This window comes from Merops nubicus, unplaced genomic scaffold (assembly GCF_000691845.1).
Source record: "Merops nubicus isolate BGI_N331 unplaced genomic scaffold, ASM69184v1 scaffold5691, whole genome shotgun sequence".
In the NCBI taxonomy this organism is placed as follows: Eukaryota; Metazoa; Chordata; class Aves; order Coraciiformes; family Meropidae; genus Merops; species Merops nubicus.
The window spans coordinates 44471-59667 of record NW_008588878.1 but is presented as its reverse complement, the minus strand read 5'-3'; the positions used below and the strand labels follow the sequence as shown (position 1 = coordinate 59667).

The following is a 15197-nucleotide window of genomic DNA, read 5'->3' as shown; positions in this document are numbered from 1 at the left end:
TATTTCTAGCAACTTGTAAACTTACCGGCTTAATTTTCATGTTATGACAGTGTTAACATTTACTGAAGAAATCAAAATTCTCAGCATGACCATATCAAGAAACACACCGAGACATGGCACCAACGTCTGCACATATTCCTACCTGGTCGCTTGCAATTATGCTAACAGGTAAGTGTCAACATCTGCTGCATTACTTGTTTCTCCTCTTCTCAAGAGGGGTTAAGGTGGGTTGGGGAGACACTGTAGATTATTGCCCTTTGAGTTTCAAATTGTAGAAGTGAACTTGTATGTTTGAGGCAACCCTTACCTTCCGGACGGTACTGAGCTACAATAGTCACTGCTTGGCCTGCGTTCTTCAGGGCTGCTGCTGCCTGTTCATGGGTTGCTGCTTTTAAATCTACTCCATTTACCTACAAGTAATACAAAAAAACTCTTTATCAGAATAAACACTTGTGTTTATTATCACAGAGCATAGACTTGTAAAGAAGAATTAAGTGGACACAAACTAGTTTCCACACCATGTGAGTTTCCCCGTTTCAAATATTACAGCTAATACAAACAAATATTACTGATCCTTATTGAAATCCAGTCAATAAATCCCTTCTCCCATACACCCTCCTGTTAACAAGTAGTGCAATTGTCACAGTATGGCACCTAATGATTTTCTATCTGCTATGTCAGTTTTATTCTTGTGTTAAGACCACCTTCTTTCTTTTTAAAGAGAGACAGAACATTACTTTCTATGATTGTGCACATCACCTTTCTCCAACAGCTCTTCAGTAATGTCCTTGGGAAAAGTTTGCCTACAGACCATTATGTTTAACATCCAGTGACAGATCACATCCTGCATGGGTCTAGCTTTGGGTTTGAGGCAGGAGATTTAATAACAGTGTCAGAGAAAAACCGATGCAGAAATGTGTGTTACATTTTAGACCAAAAGCATTTTTCATAATTCAAATTAAAATAAAGAAGTACTTCAATTTCAGCATTTTAGTACCAGCAGAGCCAAAATATAAGAGGGGAAAAAAACCTCTAAAATAGCTAACAAGTTACAATGTAATCATCCAAAGAAATTATTCACCATAAATTAAGTCATTTCACAAATAAACACAAAATCTTTATGGCCTTTAGTACTAATATAGAAAAAGCCCTTATGACAGGTGTTAGACAGGTCTCTTTAAGACTAAGGTGAAGCTCAACAGTTATTCCATTAAGTACAGTACCAATTTTAGGCACTACTGTCAAGTGTCTCTGTCTCCCTAGAAGGCTTATTTTTGAAGCCTGCATTCTTTCAGTTGAGACACACACATCCCCTTCAGGTACCAGACTAAGATAAGTTGATGTATTCACTGAATATAGTCACTGAATATCTCTGACACAGGGAAGCAGTATTTTACTCAGGTTACAGATGAGAAACTGAGGCAGACTAAAGTTCTCAAAGATACTTTGGAAGTATATTGACATCAGTTCTATTGTCTCAAATTTAGCTCAGTTAATGATATTTTTTGCATATAAATAATAAACTGGCATTAATATCCAGGGGGAGGAAAAGATTCTGATGTTGTTTAAAAAAAAAAGCAAGGAATCCTACAGAAATTATACGATCTCCTTTTCTAAGCTCTCCACTCAGGTCAGCTGGCCCTCCTGCCAGGATAAAGGAGATGAAAATTCCTTCTCCATCTTCTCCTCCAACAATGTTGAAACCAAGACCTGTTGATCCTCGATGCAAGACGACCTTCCTAGGCTCCCTAAATGAAAGGAATATTAAATCTTAGTGACAAGACACGAGTAAAAGTAAAATAAACACTTAGGAAGGCTAAGTTCTCTTAGAGAATTAGCACTGAAAATTTAAGCATCAAAAGCTACACATTTCTTAATGCAACAATGTTGTGTGTCCACCCTTGCCCAGCCCCCAAAACCTTAGACTTTCAAATAATATCTTCTGTTATTTCTATGCTTTCAATTCTGCTTCTAGATGCAACACAAAATCCCCTCCCCATTGTTAGGTGAACTAAACAATCTGTAACTATGTATGCATTCTAAATTCCTGTTCTGCTACACTCCTATTCAGCACTAAATGTCATTACTTAACTCTTTTCCATATTCAAGACACTCAATATAGCTCATAATCTTACTCTATCTAATGGTGAATGGTAACAAAATACTATTTTCCCCTCCTGAAACTTAAAGAACAAGTTCTAATGGAAACACCTATAATGAAAAACATGTCCTTAGTGCTTTAATTGCACTCCAGTTGGTCAAACAATAAATACAATTCAAGAAATATGCATAAGCCCTTTAAAAAAATGAAAAATAATCAGAACTTATGGCATTCTGAGATACACCTGCAACTGGGGCAACTGCAATTGAAAAAGTTAAAACTAAACTTAAGTTGTTGCATTCTTTTTATAGGATCCCCTCCTGACTCGGATGAGGGAAGGAAATAAGAAATACTGATCAAATTAAGATAATGCCAGTCAGCTTCTAATGCAGAAATACTCCTTCCACAAATCTATTTATCTGCTACTTCACCCAATGTAAGGAAGGCATAAATGATTTCAGAAACAGACATTTCTATTAAAGCAAAGCAACTTGTGCACTGCATTTGAAAGATCACTAGGGAGCACTAAAGAACAATTAATGGACATTCTTAAGTATTTGGAGATATTAATTATTAATTTACAGGATAAACTAAGAAGCTGCATCTTTCCAGAACAAATAAAAAATATAACCTAGTTTGACCTTTAAAAATCACTCAATTTTTGCACTAGCTCTTAAATCAACTTAGTGACAAATTCTTAAGTTTGACCCCTTATCAACTACTATACTCCTTTTTCAGAGTACTGCTTTATTACAGATATATAACGTTGTGGAAACCCACGTACGTGGCCCTGGACCAAATTAATACATTAACAAAAATAATGCAGTTAGAAAAGATGAATATGTAGTATCTTTTAAAATATTAGTCAAAATTTTTAAACCTCTTTTTGGCATGGAGGGATTGGAAGATGGGACAGCAATTTAAAGAAGATCACTTAACTCCTCTGAATAGCCCTTGAATTTCAGAGGAAATCTTAAAAAAAATTCTTTTTAGAGTAATTTTAAAAGAAAGCCATAAAACTGTAAGTTCAGCACTGCTATCTGCAGAACAGAATCACTTTACCTTATATGTCCACCTAATCCTGAATTAAAAATAACTACAAAGACATATCCTACCTTCCAGTACACTAAAATTCCTCCAAGTTATTATACTGCTTAGGTTGCAATCCTGGGTAGACCCTGCCTCAGACACTGAGTGACACTGTCTGTACCAGACGACAGTGTGGCACAGAATTCAGCGACAACATACTGCAAAAGCACTGTAAGATCCCTACACTTGTACAACAGAGAAGTAACTAAATTAGAAGAGCTTCCCTTTATCAGCAATGATGAACAAAAGATTAATGCAATCTACTAAATCAGTGAAGGAACAAGTGGTCTGTAAAGAGGAAAGGATTAAGAGCTCTCTAGCCCTTCTGGATTTACAAAACCATCAAATCAACCCCTTGTCTGTGGAAAATCAAAACAACACAAACAAAAAGCCCAACATTGTTTGCTGTAAAATACAAAAAATCTCTAGTCAAAGTACCACACTAAAAAAACTCAGTCAACTCTGAGCACTTTAGCAGCACATTCTGATTTTAATATTACTCCTGGGCTGATAAATTATTATATGTATATACACACACATATATAATATGGGCTTTTGTTATTCATTACCTGGTGATCTCATCATCTCCAAGCATTCCCTTTGGAATTGGTGAATAGCGCCCTGGTGATGCTGGGGGCAGGGACTGTCCCAGGTAGGCAGATGGGGTGATATGGTTATCCACAGGCTGAGAATAAGCTTCAAAGGGGGAGAAAAACCATTAAGGCAAGAAGGAAAAGGAGCTGGAGGAACTGAAACAAAGTATTACAAAACAAAACCAAAGTATAACCATTCACATAAAATATTATAAATATCACAGTTCTAAAATACTGTGTCACATCTACACATTTCCCATTGTCCTCACCCTGTGTCAGTAAGTAAATGTTTTAGTTTGAGAAACCTTCTAAAAAAACCCTTTTCAGAAACAGACACTGTGGATAGCTGAATCCTAAATCAGGTCTAAATTTCTGTTTTGCAATTAAATATTGTTACTGATGTAACTGATAAAGGAATGGTGTTTTGGAAACAGAAAATTGCATGTATAACATGAACGTTCTTTGACATGAAAAGTCAGAGACTCTTAAGGAGAAATTCCATTTCCAAATCCACTCTTCCTCAATGTAAAGCAGTTCTACACAAAAAGAAAATGGAAGATTTCCTATTATTTCCCTATTATCTGCAAACTGAGGACACCAATCACAAGTACAATCTCCAAAATGGAAAAGAAAATGATCACTTCATTATCATTTACTGCTTTTACATACTCTTCTCTTCCTATATTAATGCCACTTTAGCAACAACAAAGCATTTATGCCTCTAGTGAGGAAACTGGTTGCTCCTGACCTTCAAGTATATTATTTGTCAATGCAGAGTGGTAATACTGTACCAATGCGCACACACACAAAGTACTTTAAAATTGGCTACGAGTCAAAAATTCATCATTAATAATGTCTTCAAAGGAGACCTGTATAGGAAGCAAGTCCTCTGTCTCTCAAAATGTATAGTCACTTTCCTGATTCTTGATACTCTACAATATGCACTGTACTGGTCATGGTTTAAGTTAGAACAGAACTAATTCTGTTCAGTGGTTTCACTTCTCAGCTCAGTCTCTTCTAACTAACTGCACTTCTGAAATTAACAGCGTGCTTTTGCAGGCAGTGTCTGCCTATAGCAGTGATAATGCTCAATGTTTAGAGTTACTGCCAAGGACTGGTGTGCAGACCAAGGTCACTGCTAAACCTTGTGTACCATGTTGGGGGTGCAGAGAGTGAAAGGCTGCGCCTGCAGGGAGGAGCAGCCGGGACAAGTGACCCCACACTGACCAGTGAGGGATTCCATCCCACATACATCATGTTCAGTATAAAGCTGAGGGATCACAAGGGTCAAGCTCTTCTTCAATGGACATTGTCTGAGGAGGACTTTGCTCTTCCCTTGATCCCAATACATGTGTTCCTGAATTCAGTTCCAGAATAAGTTTTCTGAATCCTGTCCCTGTCTGCCACTGAGTCCAGTCTGGGACTTCCCCAGTGCCTGTTCCAGAGCACCAGTGGTGACAGTGATGTATTGCCATCAGGGGGGTTGGGTTCTGTACTGCTTTTGTATATATTTGTGTATATTAAATTTAATTGTTATTGTTATCATTAAAGCCGTTTTAGCTTTTTTTCTCAAACCATAAGTCTGTCTCACTTATTCCCTTTCTCCTTCTCCTTGGAAAGGGAGAGGGGTTAATAGAGAATATCTGTCATTCGTCTGGTGGCCAGCCCAGCCCTAACCCTTGACAACAGGTAATGTTGGTATCTTAAAACAGAAAGTTCTACACTCTCTTAGTAATATTTCAACTGAGTAACTTTAAAAGCATTTATACCAGCAAGTTACTGGACATTTGTTCCAGGAACTATTCAATAATCAACATTTATGTATAGATTACTGAGGCTGTTTATACTCCCTACTGACATATGACATACCACAGAAGACTAACAGCTATGACTCTCAAACAAACCAATCAGTTTAGTTGCCAACGGTGCTAGCCAGCTGGGTGCCATCAGTTCACAGGGCCATCCCACCTACAGCACTGTTGTTCCTCTGCGTGCAATGAACACAGGGGGTTTGCTGAATGTCCATGTTTCCTATACTAGAACTTCTCGTGTTCAGCGTCTCGGAGACTGGATCCCAGACAGCAGAGCAGTATGCAAACGGCAATGTGCTCAGAAAGAACCGTCTTTCATAACTGCATTTTTCTTGAGTCAGATAATGGAGATGACTGTCAAGTAACTGTTAAACTAGCAATCCACACCTCAAGGGTTAAAAGAAAAGTCTTAGTAGCAACAGAAACAGGTACAGCAATCAATTATTCCAAGACTGTCAATGGCTGTGGTCGACCTTTCACCACCCATACACACACCCGTCTTTAGAACTACAGCACACAACCATGAACTATCTTCTCCACATTCATTCCCCGCCACATGTTCTGGTCTCAGAGAGCCCCAACTATTCTTTAAGGAGATTTTCAACATCAACTCCCTCACGGACAGCCGGAAGCTGTGCACTCACTCTGATAAATATCAAATGATGGAGGTCAATTTTCAGCCCCACGTCCCACAACATTGGCAGGATTTGTACTCTTCTCAGTAAATACTGTCATAAATCATAATCTCAGAAACCTCTTGATCAAATGTGTCTTGATTCAAAGACACTAATCCCAAAGAAATATAAATTTATTTAATTATCCACATGGCTAACTTACTTTGTTCCATCTTTTGCATCATCAGACCACCTGACAAGTCCATACTATTGTGTGGCTACAGCAGTTCTAAAAGAAAACATTTTGCCAAAAACCTAGATACTGAAATTTGTGAATCTGGTTCTCAAACAGTTCTTCAGTATCCTTAGTTCTGCATTTTAAATCCCCATTACTAAAGAGAAGCAGCCCTATAAGCAAATAAGACCAGTTCTACAGAGAAAGTCTTCAAGGGAAGCAAATTCTGAATTTGGCATTTTGTGGTCTTTTGAGTGAACTGCTACGTCTAAAGAAGTTAGGATAGTGAGCAATCTACTGCATGTTCTGCAGACAGTACAGATACCAAGATGGTAAGTACTGTTCACTGTACTGTTAGATGTTTCTGACAAAATGAGTATTTAAAAAAACCCATAAAATTTTTTAAAAATTTTAAAAATAAAAATAAACCAAGGGGGCTTTTGGGCAGTGGGTAGTCTACATAAATACTCAGGTAACAGACAGGATTTCTACCTTATCATTTCTAGTGTACATGTCCGTAGGCTGCATCTGTGCAGATTTAAGAGGTTCATTAGTGAAAAGACTAGTACATATTATTTCTCCTTTATGATGTGCCTGAACTCCTAAGAAGCTGGGTAAGAGGATTCTGATGGACAGAAATACAAATGAGGATTGTAAATTCGTATCTCAAAACAGCTGCAGGTTAGTAGGTAAGGCAGGAAGACTTGTAACTCTTTCAACATTCACTCACAATCCAAACAATTCTAGGAAACAGATCTTTAACATCTGTCACCTGGAAAAAGCTCTTCAGAGGCCCTAACAAAGCTCCTAAGCCAGGTAATTGCAGCATCACTTTTGGAGGTCTCATTTGAGACCAGAATGAAGGTGCAAACAAACCTTGAAACGGTAGCCCTGAAAACATCAGCTTCTGAAACACAGTACAGGACTTCTAAAGTACAGGAGCCACCATTTTTTGGTATAAGTTCTACCTAATTAAGCAACTCCTCTACAGAAACTAGAGGCTTTCTAGTTGCAAGGTTATGGTTCTCTTTTATAAATATGTAATAGATACATTAGTAACAGATACTTCTATGTTTGTCACATCACCACCCACAGCAGTGCAATTACATTCCTGCAGCACTACCAGGGAACATTAAGTACAAATCATGTTACGTCTGTTTCAGGAAATCTAAATTCAAGGTGAAACACAAGAGGTCAGTTATAGCTGGAAAAGAAAAGAAGTATGCTTTCCAAGGAAATAGTGGGAAAGGTTGTATTATTGTAAAAAACTAGATACTATAAGGGAAAATAGCCGGCTGTTCTCCATGTAGATGTTTGAAATCAAAAAGGCTCCTGTAAACAGTACTCTTATGTCAACAATAAATTCTTATAACTATTTCCAATACAGGATTCTCTGGTTTTCCATTTGACTTATCAACACTTATGTCAAAACTGAAGTAACATTTCAAATATGTTAATATGGAATTTCACAACACATTTAGAGGAACGCACGAGAGGCCAAGATCTCCCCATCCTCCCAGTCCAGTTTAGTCAAGTATGTGTAGCTCATGAAAAGGCAGGAAAATAGAAATAAAGTCAGAACATCACCAACCTCCACCTAAACGGTATTGTCTTTTTCTCAGTTCACAGGACACTGAACAGCTATGCAGTGCATTGTTTGTTACTCTTCACAGCTTCCAAGGAGAATGAGGCACAAATTCTTCTTGTATTCATCAGCAAATAATCAGCAACATCGAGTCACTAGGACTAGGCCACATCACTCAGTCACACAGAGAGCCCCACTGTTGCTATCTTTTCAGTACACAACTTATAATACGTTACTCTATTCAGCATATAATTTTCAACAACTTTCTGATATCAGATTTTCACACTGTATAGTTTTAAAAGCTTGAAATTGTTAAAATACTAAAAATTTGGTATCCTAAAGCAAAAAATAATTGAGTCACAAAGACAAGCTGAACTTACAGTTTGTGATGTCAGGAGGGGCATAACTGTCATTCATGAACATGCTGGTGGGTTTTGCAACTTTCAGATAAACAAAGTCAGATGTGTTTTTTAAGGCAGTCACTGCTTCTTCATGAGTAACTTCTTCTAAGCAAACACTGTTCACCTAAAGAGAAAAAAAATAAATTTTCAACAGAAAAATGTGCTTTTTCATAGGACAGTCAATGAAAGCTGCTGGAGTACTCTTGCATTGAGAGTCTTCATTAAGATTCATGTGTCATAATTGCTTACATAAAAGTTACATAAGAGTTGCTTTGTAGTGCTGTGAAATATATGAAAGACAAGTCTTTCCTCAAAAGATTATAAGAAAATGTACTGACTGTAACATTGTAAAGAAGGCACACTTGGTGTTGGAAACCTAATGGGATAAATATGGCACTCAAAATGCCCAAAGTGTGCACAGTCACAGCACTGACACAGCAGGTTATTGCAAAAATTAAATAGAACAACACTTCTTCCAGTAAGAATAAATCCTACATTATCTTGTCACTACATAATTACACAAAATAGACAGAAATACAGGCTGAGACGAGTATGGATTGAGAGCAGGCCTGAGGAGAAAGACTTGAGGGTGCTGGCTGATGAAAAGCTCAACATGAGCCAACAACACGCAAGTGCAGCCCAGAAATACAACCGTATCCTGAGCTACATCAAAAGCAGCGTGACCAGCAGGTCAAGGGAGGTGATTCTCCCCCTCACCCCACTCTGGTGAGACTCCACCTGGAGTACTGTGTCCAGCTCTGGACGTCCCAACACAAGAACATCATGGACCTGCTGAAGCAAGTCCAGAGGAGGGCCATGAAGATGATCAGAGGAATCATCTGAAACATTTCCCCTGTGAGGACAGGCTGAGAGAGTTGGGGTTGTTCAAACCAGAGAAGACAATGCTCTGGTGAGACCTTATTGCGGCCTTCCAGTATCTACAGGGTGCCTACAAGAAAGCTGCAGAGGGACTTTTTACAAGGGTTGTAGTAATAGAACAAGGGGTAATGGGTTCAAACTGCAAGAGAGTAGATTTAGACTAGAAATTAGGAAGCAGCTCTTCCATATCAGGGTGGTTAGACACTGGAATAGGTTGATCAGGGAAGTTGTGTATGTTCCATCCCCAGAGACGTTCAAGACCCAGTTAGATGTGGCTTTGATCAACGTTGTCTAGTGGGAGTTGTCCCTGCCCTTGGCAGGGGAATTGGAACTGTATGCTCTTCAAGATCCCTCCCTACCCAAACTATTCTATGATTTCTATGTTCAGTTCTGGGCCCCCCATCTCAAGAGGGACAGAGATCTACTCGAGAGAGTCCAGCGCAGGGCTACGAAGATGACTGGGGGACTGGAACACCAGCCTTATGAGGAGAGGCTGAGAGACCTGGGGCTGTTTAGTCTGGAGAAGACTTCGGGGGGATCTAATTAATGTTTATAAATATATGCGGGCTGGGTGTCAGGAAGGAAGGGGCAACCTCTTCTCACTTGTGCCATGCGATAGGACACGGGGTAATGGTCGCAAGCTGGAGCACAAGAAGTTCAACCTCAACATGAGGGAGAACTTCTTTACTGTCAGGGTTACAGAGAACTGGAAATTCATAGGCAACAGGTTATAATTGTAAACTACTGCTATTAAGGTAAAGCACTAGCACTTCAGTTAAAAAAAAAAAATTAAAAATCCTTTAACAATGAGTATTTTATATAAAGCCTTAGTACACTGAGCTGCTGACCCTCTCTCCCATATCTCGAAGATTCTGCAAAATATGGAAGTTTATGTCTACATTACTGGTTAAAGCTTTGACTAATTGAAATTCAGCTAATCAGAAGATATTACAGATGACATTTTCTTCACTTCTTTCCAAATTTAATGAACCGAGGGAACAATTACAGCTACAGTAAATTAGGACACTGTATTTACTATATCCAATAGCATACTGCTATTCTTTGCAACCCTGAAGCAATTATATTAATTGCAATTGATAGTAATCCAAGGCTGTTTAATTTGGTTTTGTCAGGCAAATTTTTTTAATGGATAAAGTAATAATGGACAAAGTAATCTGTCACCAAAGTTTGCCATTTCTAACAAAAATTCCTTAAATCCTTCCGTATGTTTTAAGATATAAGCAAGTTAACATGAAATTTTCTTGTACAGGTTACAAGTTATAAGGCTGGAAAGTATTTTGCTATTATTAAAGGAAGCTTTCCAGTGCCCTTGCAATCTGAAAACTTAAAACCATCAAATATTAAGAGCATTATCATCAAACAGTTGGTTCTTTGGTTCTGTGAATCTGCATAGCACATAAAGGTGGGTGTTTACTGTGCAGCTAACAGTAAACATAATAGATTCTCTTTTTCCCTCCCAATGCTCCAGTAAGGATTTGCTTGTGTCTTGAGCTGATTTCACAGAACAACCCATTGCAACACCAAGATCTCATTCCCAATACTTCTGCTCTCATGTACTCTGAGGACAGATGCACTCAGAGCTCTTCCAGAAGCAGGTACTGCCTGGCAGAGGTAGGAGCAGGGAGCAAAGAGCAATGACACCTTACAAGAGTTGAATTTACAATTCATTCAGTAATTCTCTCAGGAATTCCTGGCTCTGGCTCTCATTTTTTCTAGCTGGACAACCAGATTTGGAGATAGAATTTAAGAAGGTTGAAAGTTATTTTTACTTTGGGAATAGAAAATCCAACTTTGAAGTATTCTAGGCTTAAAACAAACAAACAAAAAAATCCAAACCCATGTGAAAGCATCACAAACACTGAAATAAAATATAAGCAGCAGTTTCACTACAGGCTGACCAGCCACTAGTACATGGAGTCCCTTTTCATTCTTCTTTTTTGAAAAGAGAAACAATCCCATTGTGTGCTGGTTTACAATCCCATCACTCAGATCCCAGAAAAATAATAGCAGACAGCAGAAATAAACATGCTGATTAATACAGGTTGTGCATGAGACACTGAGTTGCTTTCAGATTTCCTGATGAGATGGTGTTGGAACACTGCAGATTTAGTTTTTATCACTGATTTTCTGGCAGCATCAATTTATTTTTAGTGGTTTCTATAAAATAACATTCCACTAGCAGGTAGTTTAACCACAAAGTAAATCATACCCTTACCGGGCCTGAAAGCGAGTGACCATTAAAAGAAAAAAAAAAAAAAAAAAAATAAATGCAGCTCTTACTTACAGCTAAAAGTTTGTCTCCAATCTGAAGTTTGCCATCTTTATGTGCTGCCCCACCTTCAATAATTTTGGTTACATAGATGCTGTTGTCACCAGGTATATGCTGATTTCCTACACCACCAGCAATACTGAAACCAAGACCTGCTTGAAGATAAAGTCAATACTCAAGAAACCTTTCAGCATTCATTAGATTCAAATTAGTATATAAATAATAATAATGCTATTTGTGTCATGCATGCATATATATAAAAATACTAGGCTCACACTGAAACACTACTGGATGCCTTTCCAAGAGAACTCCATAACCTTCCAGAAAGTTCTTGAAAAGGTGTAACATTTACAGAAGTTCCAAAAAATCAAAAGCTAAATCATTTACTTCATGCCTTGTGAAAGATGCACACAGCACAGCTACAGCATCATCACTGATATTAAAGAACAATTGTCCAACATTTACCCACACAGAAACAAAATAATACTTTAAGTGTTTCTTAATCTCTCAAAGAGAGATTTATGTTATTAAATGAAATATTTTACTCTTGATTTATAATGTACTTTAAAATTACTATCAGAAGCACTTTTTAACATTTGGAAGAAAAATATGCATTCTGCAAAAACAGTTTCCAGACACATGGATGAAAATTCAGAAGCATTTATCTTATTTTCCATTATTCTGCATTTCCTAGAGCTTCATATTCAAGGTAACATTCTATTTCAAAAAATACACGAAGAAATCTATCGCCAGCTCTGCCCTCCTTGTGAAACAGAGGCTTCGTATGACCCACGTACCTTTGGGGCCTTTGACAAGTTTGATTTCCACTATTTTTTCTGTGACTGGTTTCCTCCGTTTGACGTACAACCGCACGATGGATCCCGCTTCTTTCAAGGCTTCCACGGCTTTGCTGTGCGTCACGTCACGGACGTCCACCTCGTTCACTCGCAGGATGCAGTCGTTCACCCTGCAGGGAGCAACACTCATCTTCAGCTGATGTGTTACAGTAGTAACCCATTAGAGTGGACACATTAGAAGCCTAATATTTTACCTACAATACACTAACTACAAGTTAACACATTAAGATATATAGATTTTGCTTCAAAATTATCTTGATTCAAGACAATGCTCTAAAGTTAGTTATTAATGCCTAAAATTAAAACAAGGATTACTGGAAAACTAACAGGAATGTTTTGTTCACAGCTAAAGGGGACACCAACTTAAATGTGTTTCATTTAAACAACATTTTGAAAAAAGCTTTGTACAAACTACCTTTTCTTTAGGGCTATAAAAAAGAATTTTAAAATTCGGACACCAGGAGGCACACAATGAGAACACACTAGTCTTAAGCCTCAGCATGAACAAGTCAACTTCTATTCCTGCTTTTCACAAGCTGTTTAAGTGCTGGCTTTCCACTCCATTTAACATGCTGCTGTAGTAACACTGAGCTCTTATGTCACCGAGTACAATGCCTGACCCACCTGTCACCGTGTGCTGCCAGATGTACCTCTGACAACAGCCAACAAGCTAAAATGAAGCCTTGAAATAAGCTTATTAGGATTAAAACAAACAATGCACCAGGCATTTGCACCAAAAATGGTAGGGCAAGTTCTTGACAATAGAAAAGAAAAAAAGCTGGTCCTACAATCAGGTGTGGTTTCTTCACACACAGTAATACAGGTGTACACTTAAAGACTGTTCTGGATTAGATTAGAAGAATAATTTATTAATGCAATTTGTTATTAACTTTTAACAGTATTCTTGAAATGTAGTTGCAAACTTCAAAACACTTGCTACCATCTAGTAATATGCATTACTATAGTATAGTAACATTTCCTCACTAGGAGTTTAGTAGTAGCATTGTTCCACAATTAAAAAGAAGATGAGCTATACTGGAGAAGGAATACTCTATTAATTTAAACAAAAAATAGTGCTTTTGAAGATGCATAGTGTCTTTGAAAAATTAAGACACTGAATTATACCAAGCATAAAAGAGGGTTGTTGATTAAGCTCAACTATCTCAGAGATCAGAAAACCTGCACATGGATAACCAGGAGTTACCTATCCTACTTGACTGAGCTCTTCCTTTGTATATTGAATTAAGGACTACAGACTATATGGCATAATCAATTTATACCACCAAAGACAAAAGATAAAGTTCACTTACATTCACTTAACTGCAGATTTTCTTGATTAGAAAAAGAAATAAATCAGTTGGTGCACTCAAACATTTTTCATTATTTACAAAATACTGTAAGAGAAACTTATTTAAAATGTACTATAGCATAATAAAACTACTAAAAGTAACAGAATCACAACGATTTGCCAAGTCATCATACCGTAATCTTCCATCCTGTGCAGCTGCACCCCCGGCTATAATTTTTGTAATGAAAATACTTGAATCATCCCCAATATGTGGGTTGTCTGTACCACCTGCAATGCTAAAGCCAAGTCCTGAATTTCCCTAAGGGTAGAGGGGGGAAAAAAAACAAACAACAAAACATTTCTTTTTTGATTAAAAGATATTCCAGTATATCTATTTGATTCAATACAGAACCAAATCTATGTAAGTTTCACTGATATAAAAAATATTAAGCAATATACTACATCAATCATATATAAAGTGTAATTATACTTATTTTCATAGAACATTGTAAGAGATACAGTTCCAACCCCACAGCTTTCTCACTGAAGTGAACTTTATAAACTAGACAAAAGCTTCATCCTCTATGTGAGCTAATCTTTGAGATTATTCATATTTGTTCCTTATTAAATTAAGAGTGACAAAGTATTTTTTCCAGAGAAGCTCCCAAGTAATTTGTGTCACATATGTAATACATCCTCACAGCAGTAGAGACTTAGACTTCTTCCCCTTTGAGGGAAATGCCTGCCCCTACTATCAACTGCAAGACCCCTCCATTGTCTCAGTAACCACCAGAACTGCACAGGCATCACATACAACCATTTCTTTCTTACTTTTTGTTAACAGTGCAGCTCAAGAAAGGAGAGCTGAGATAGAGCTCAACACTGTAAACCTACCAAAGCACTGTATGCGATCTCAGCTGGAAGCCTGAATCTTAATATAAACCTTAATGGTATAAATAAAAGCCTATCATAAATGGCAATATAGGAAATGAAATCATAATTTGTGTTATTACTCTCTACAAGCCTAGATAATGACATTAAATGCAGTATGTCTCAGGGAGATGCTTCCCCCATTTTACTCCTATTGGTCAAGGATGTTAATAAAAACTTATATTCCTGGTCCAGCAAGTGGGTGTATTTTTTTTCTTATCAATCAGTATGAAGAGGTTAATTTTTCATGTTAAAGCATCATAGATTTCATATAGAACAGAGTAGCACAGAAAGACATTTAGCACATTTCTTACCCTTTCAAGAGTAATTTCTTCATACTCAAAATCTGCATCTGTGCCATTGACCTATAAAGAAAGAAAAGTGAGACTGTTACAGAGAATTTTACACCTTACACAACACAGTTTGCTGAGCTGGTGGTTCACTCCCATCAAATCTCAACTGATTCACAGGGACCACTGAGCTCAGAGGGGACATGTGATTTTCACACTGCTGTGTACATGAAA

The 15197-nt window shown here is 37.6% G+C and overlaps 1 protein-coding gene across 1 annotated transcript in view; it reads right to left on the bottom strand.

Annotated features, from left to right (window-relative positions):
• Window positions 1-307: 307 nt before the first annotated feature.
• The window catches only part of DLG1 (discs, large homolog 1 (Drosophila)), a gene marked incomplete at its 3' end in the record, with an annotated part of 47172 nt that continues 32282 nt past the window's right edge, over window positions 308-15197 (bottom strand). The window contains exons 4-11 of the mRNA XM_008949381.1: window positions 14988-15038; window positions 13938-14062; window positions 12396-12565; window positions 11614-11750; window positions 8409-8553; window positions 3760-3886; window positions 1592-1748; window positions 308-410 (exon numbers count right to left, since the gene is read on the bottom strand). Of these exons, the coding sequence (XP_008947629.1) occupies window positions 308-410; window positions 1592-1748; window positions 3760-3886; window positions 8409-8553; window positions 11614-11750; window positions 12396-12565; window positions 13938-14062; window positions 14988-15038 (1015 nt within the window). The remainder of the gene's footprint in view (window positions 411-1591; window positions 1749-3759; window positions 3887-8408; window positions 8554-11613; window positions 11751-12395; window positions 12566-13937; window positions 14063-14987; window positions 15039-15197) is intronic.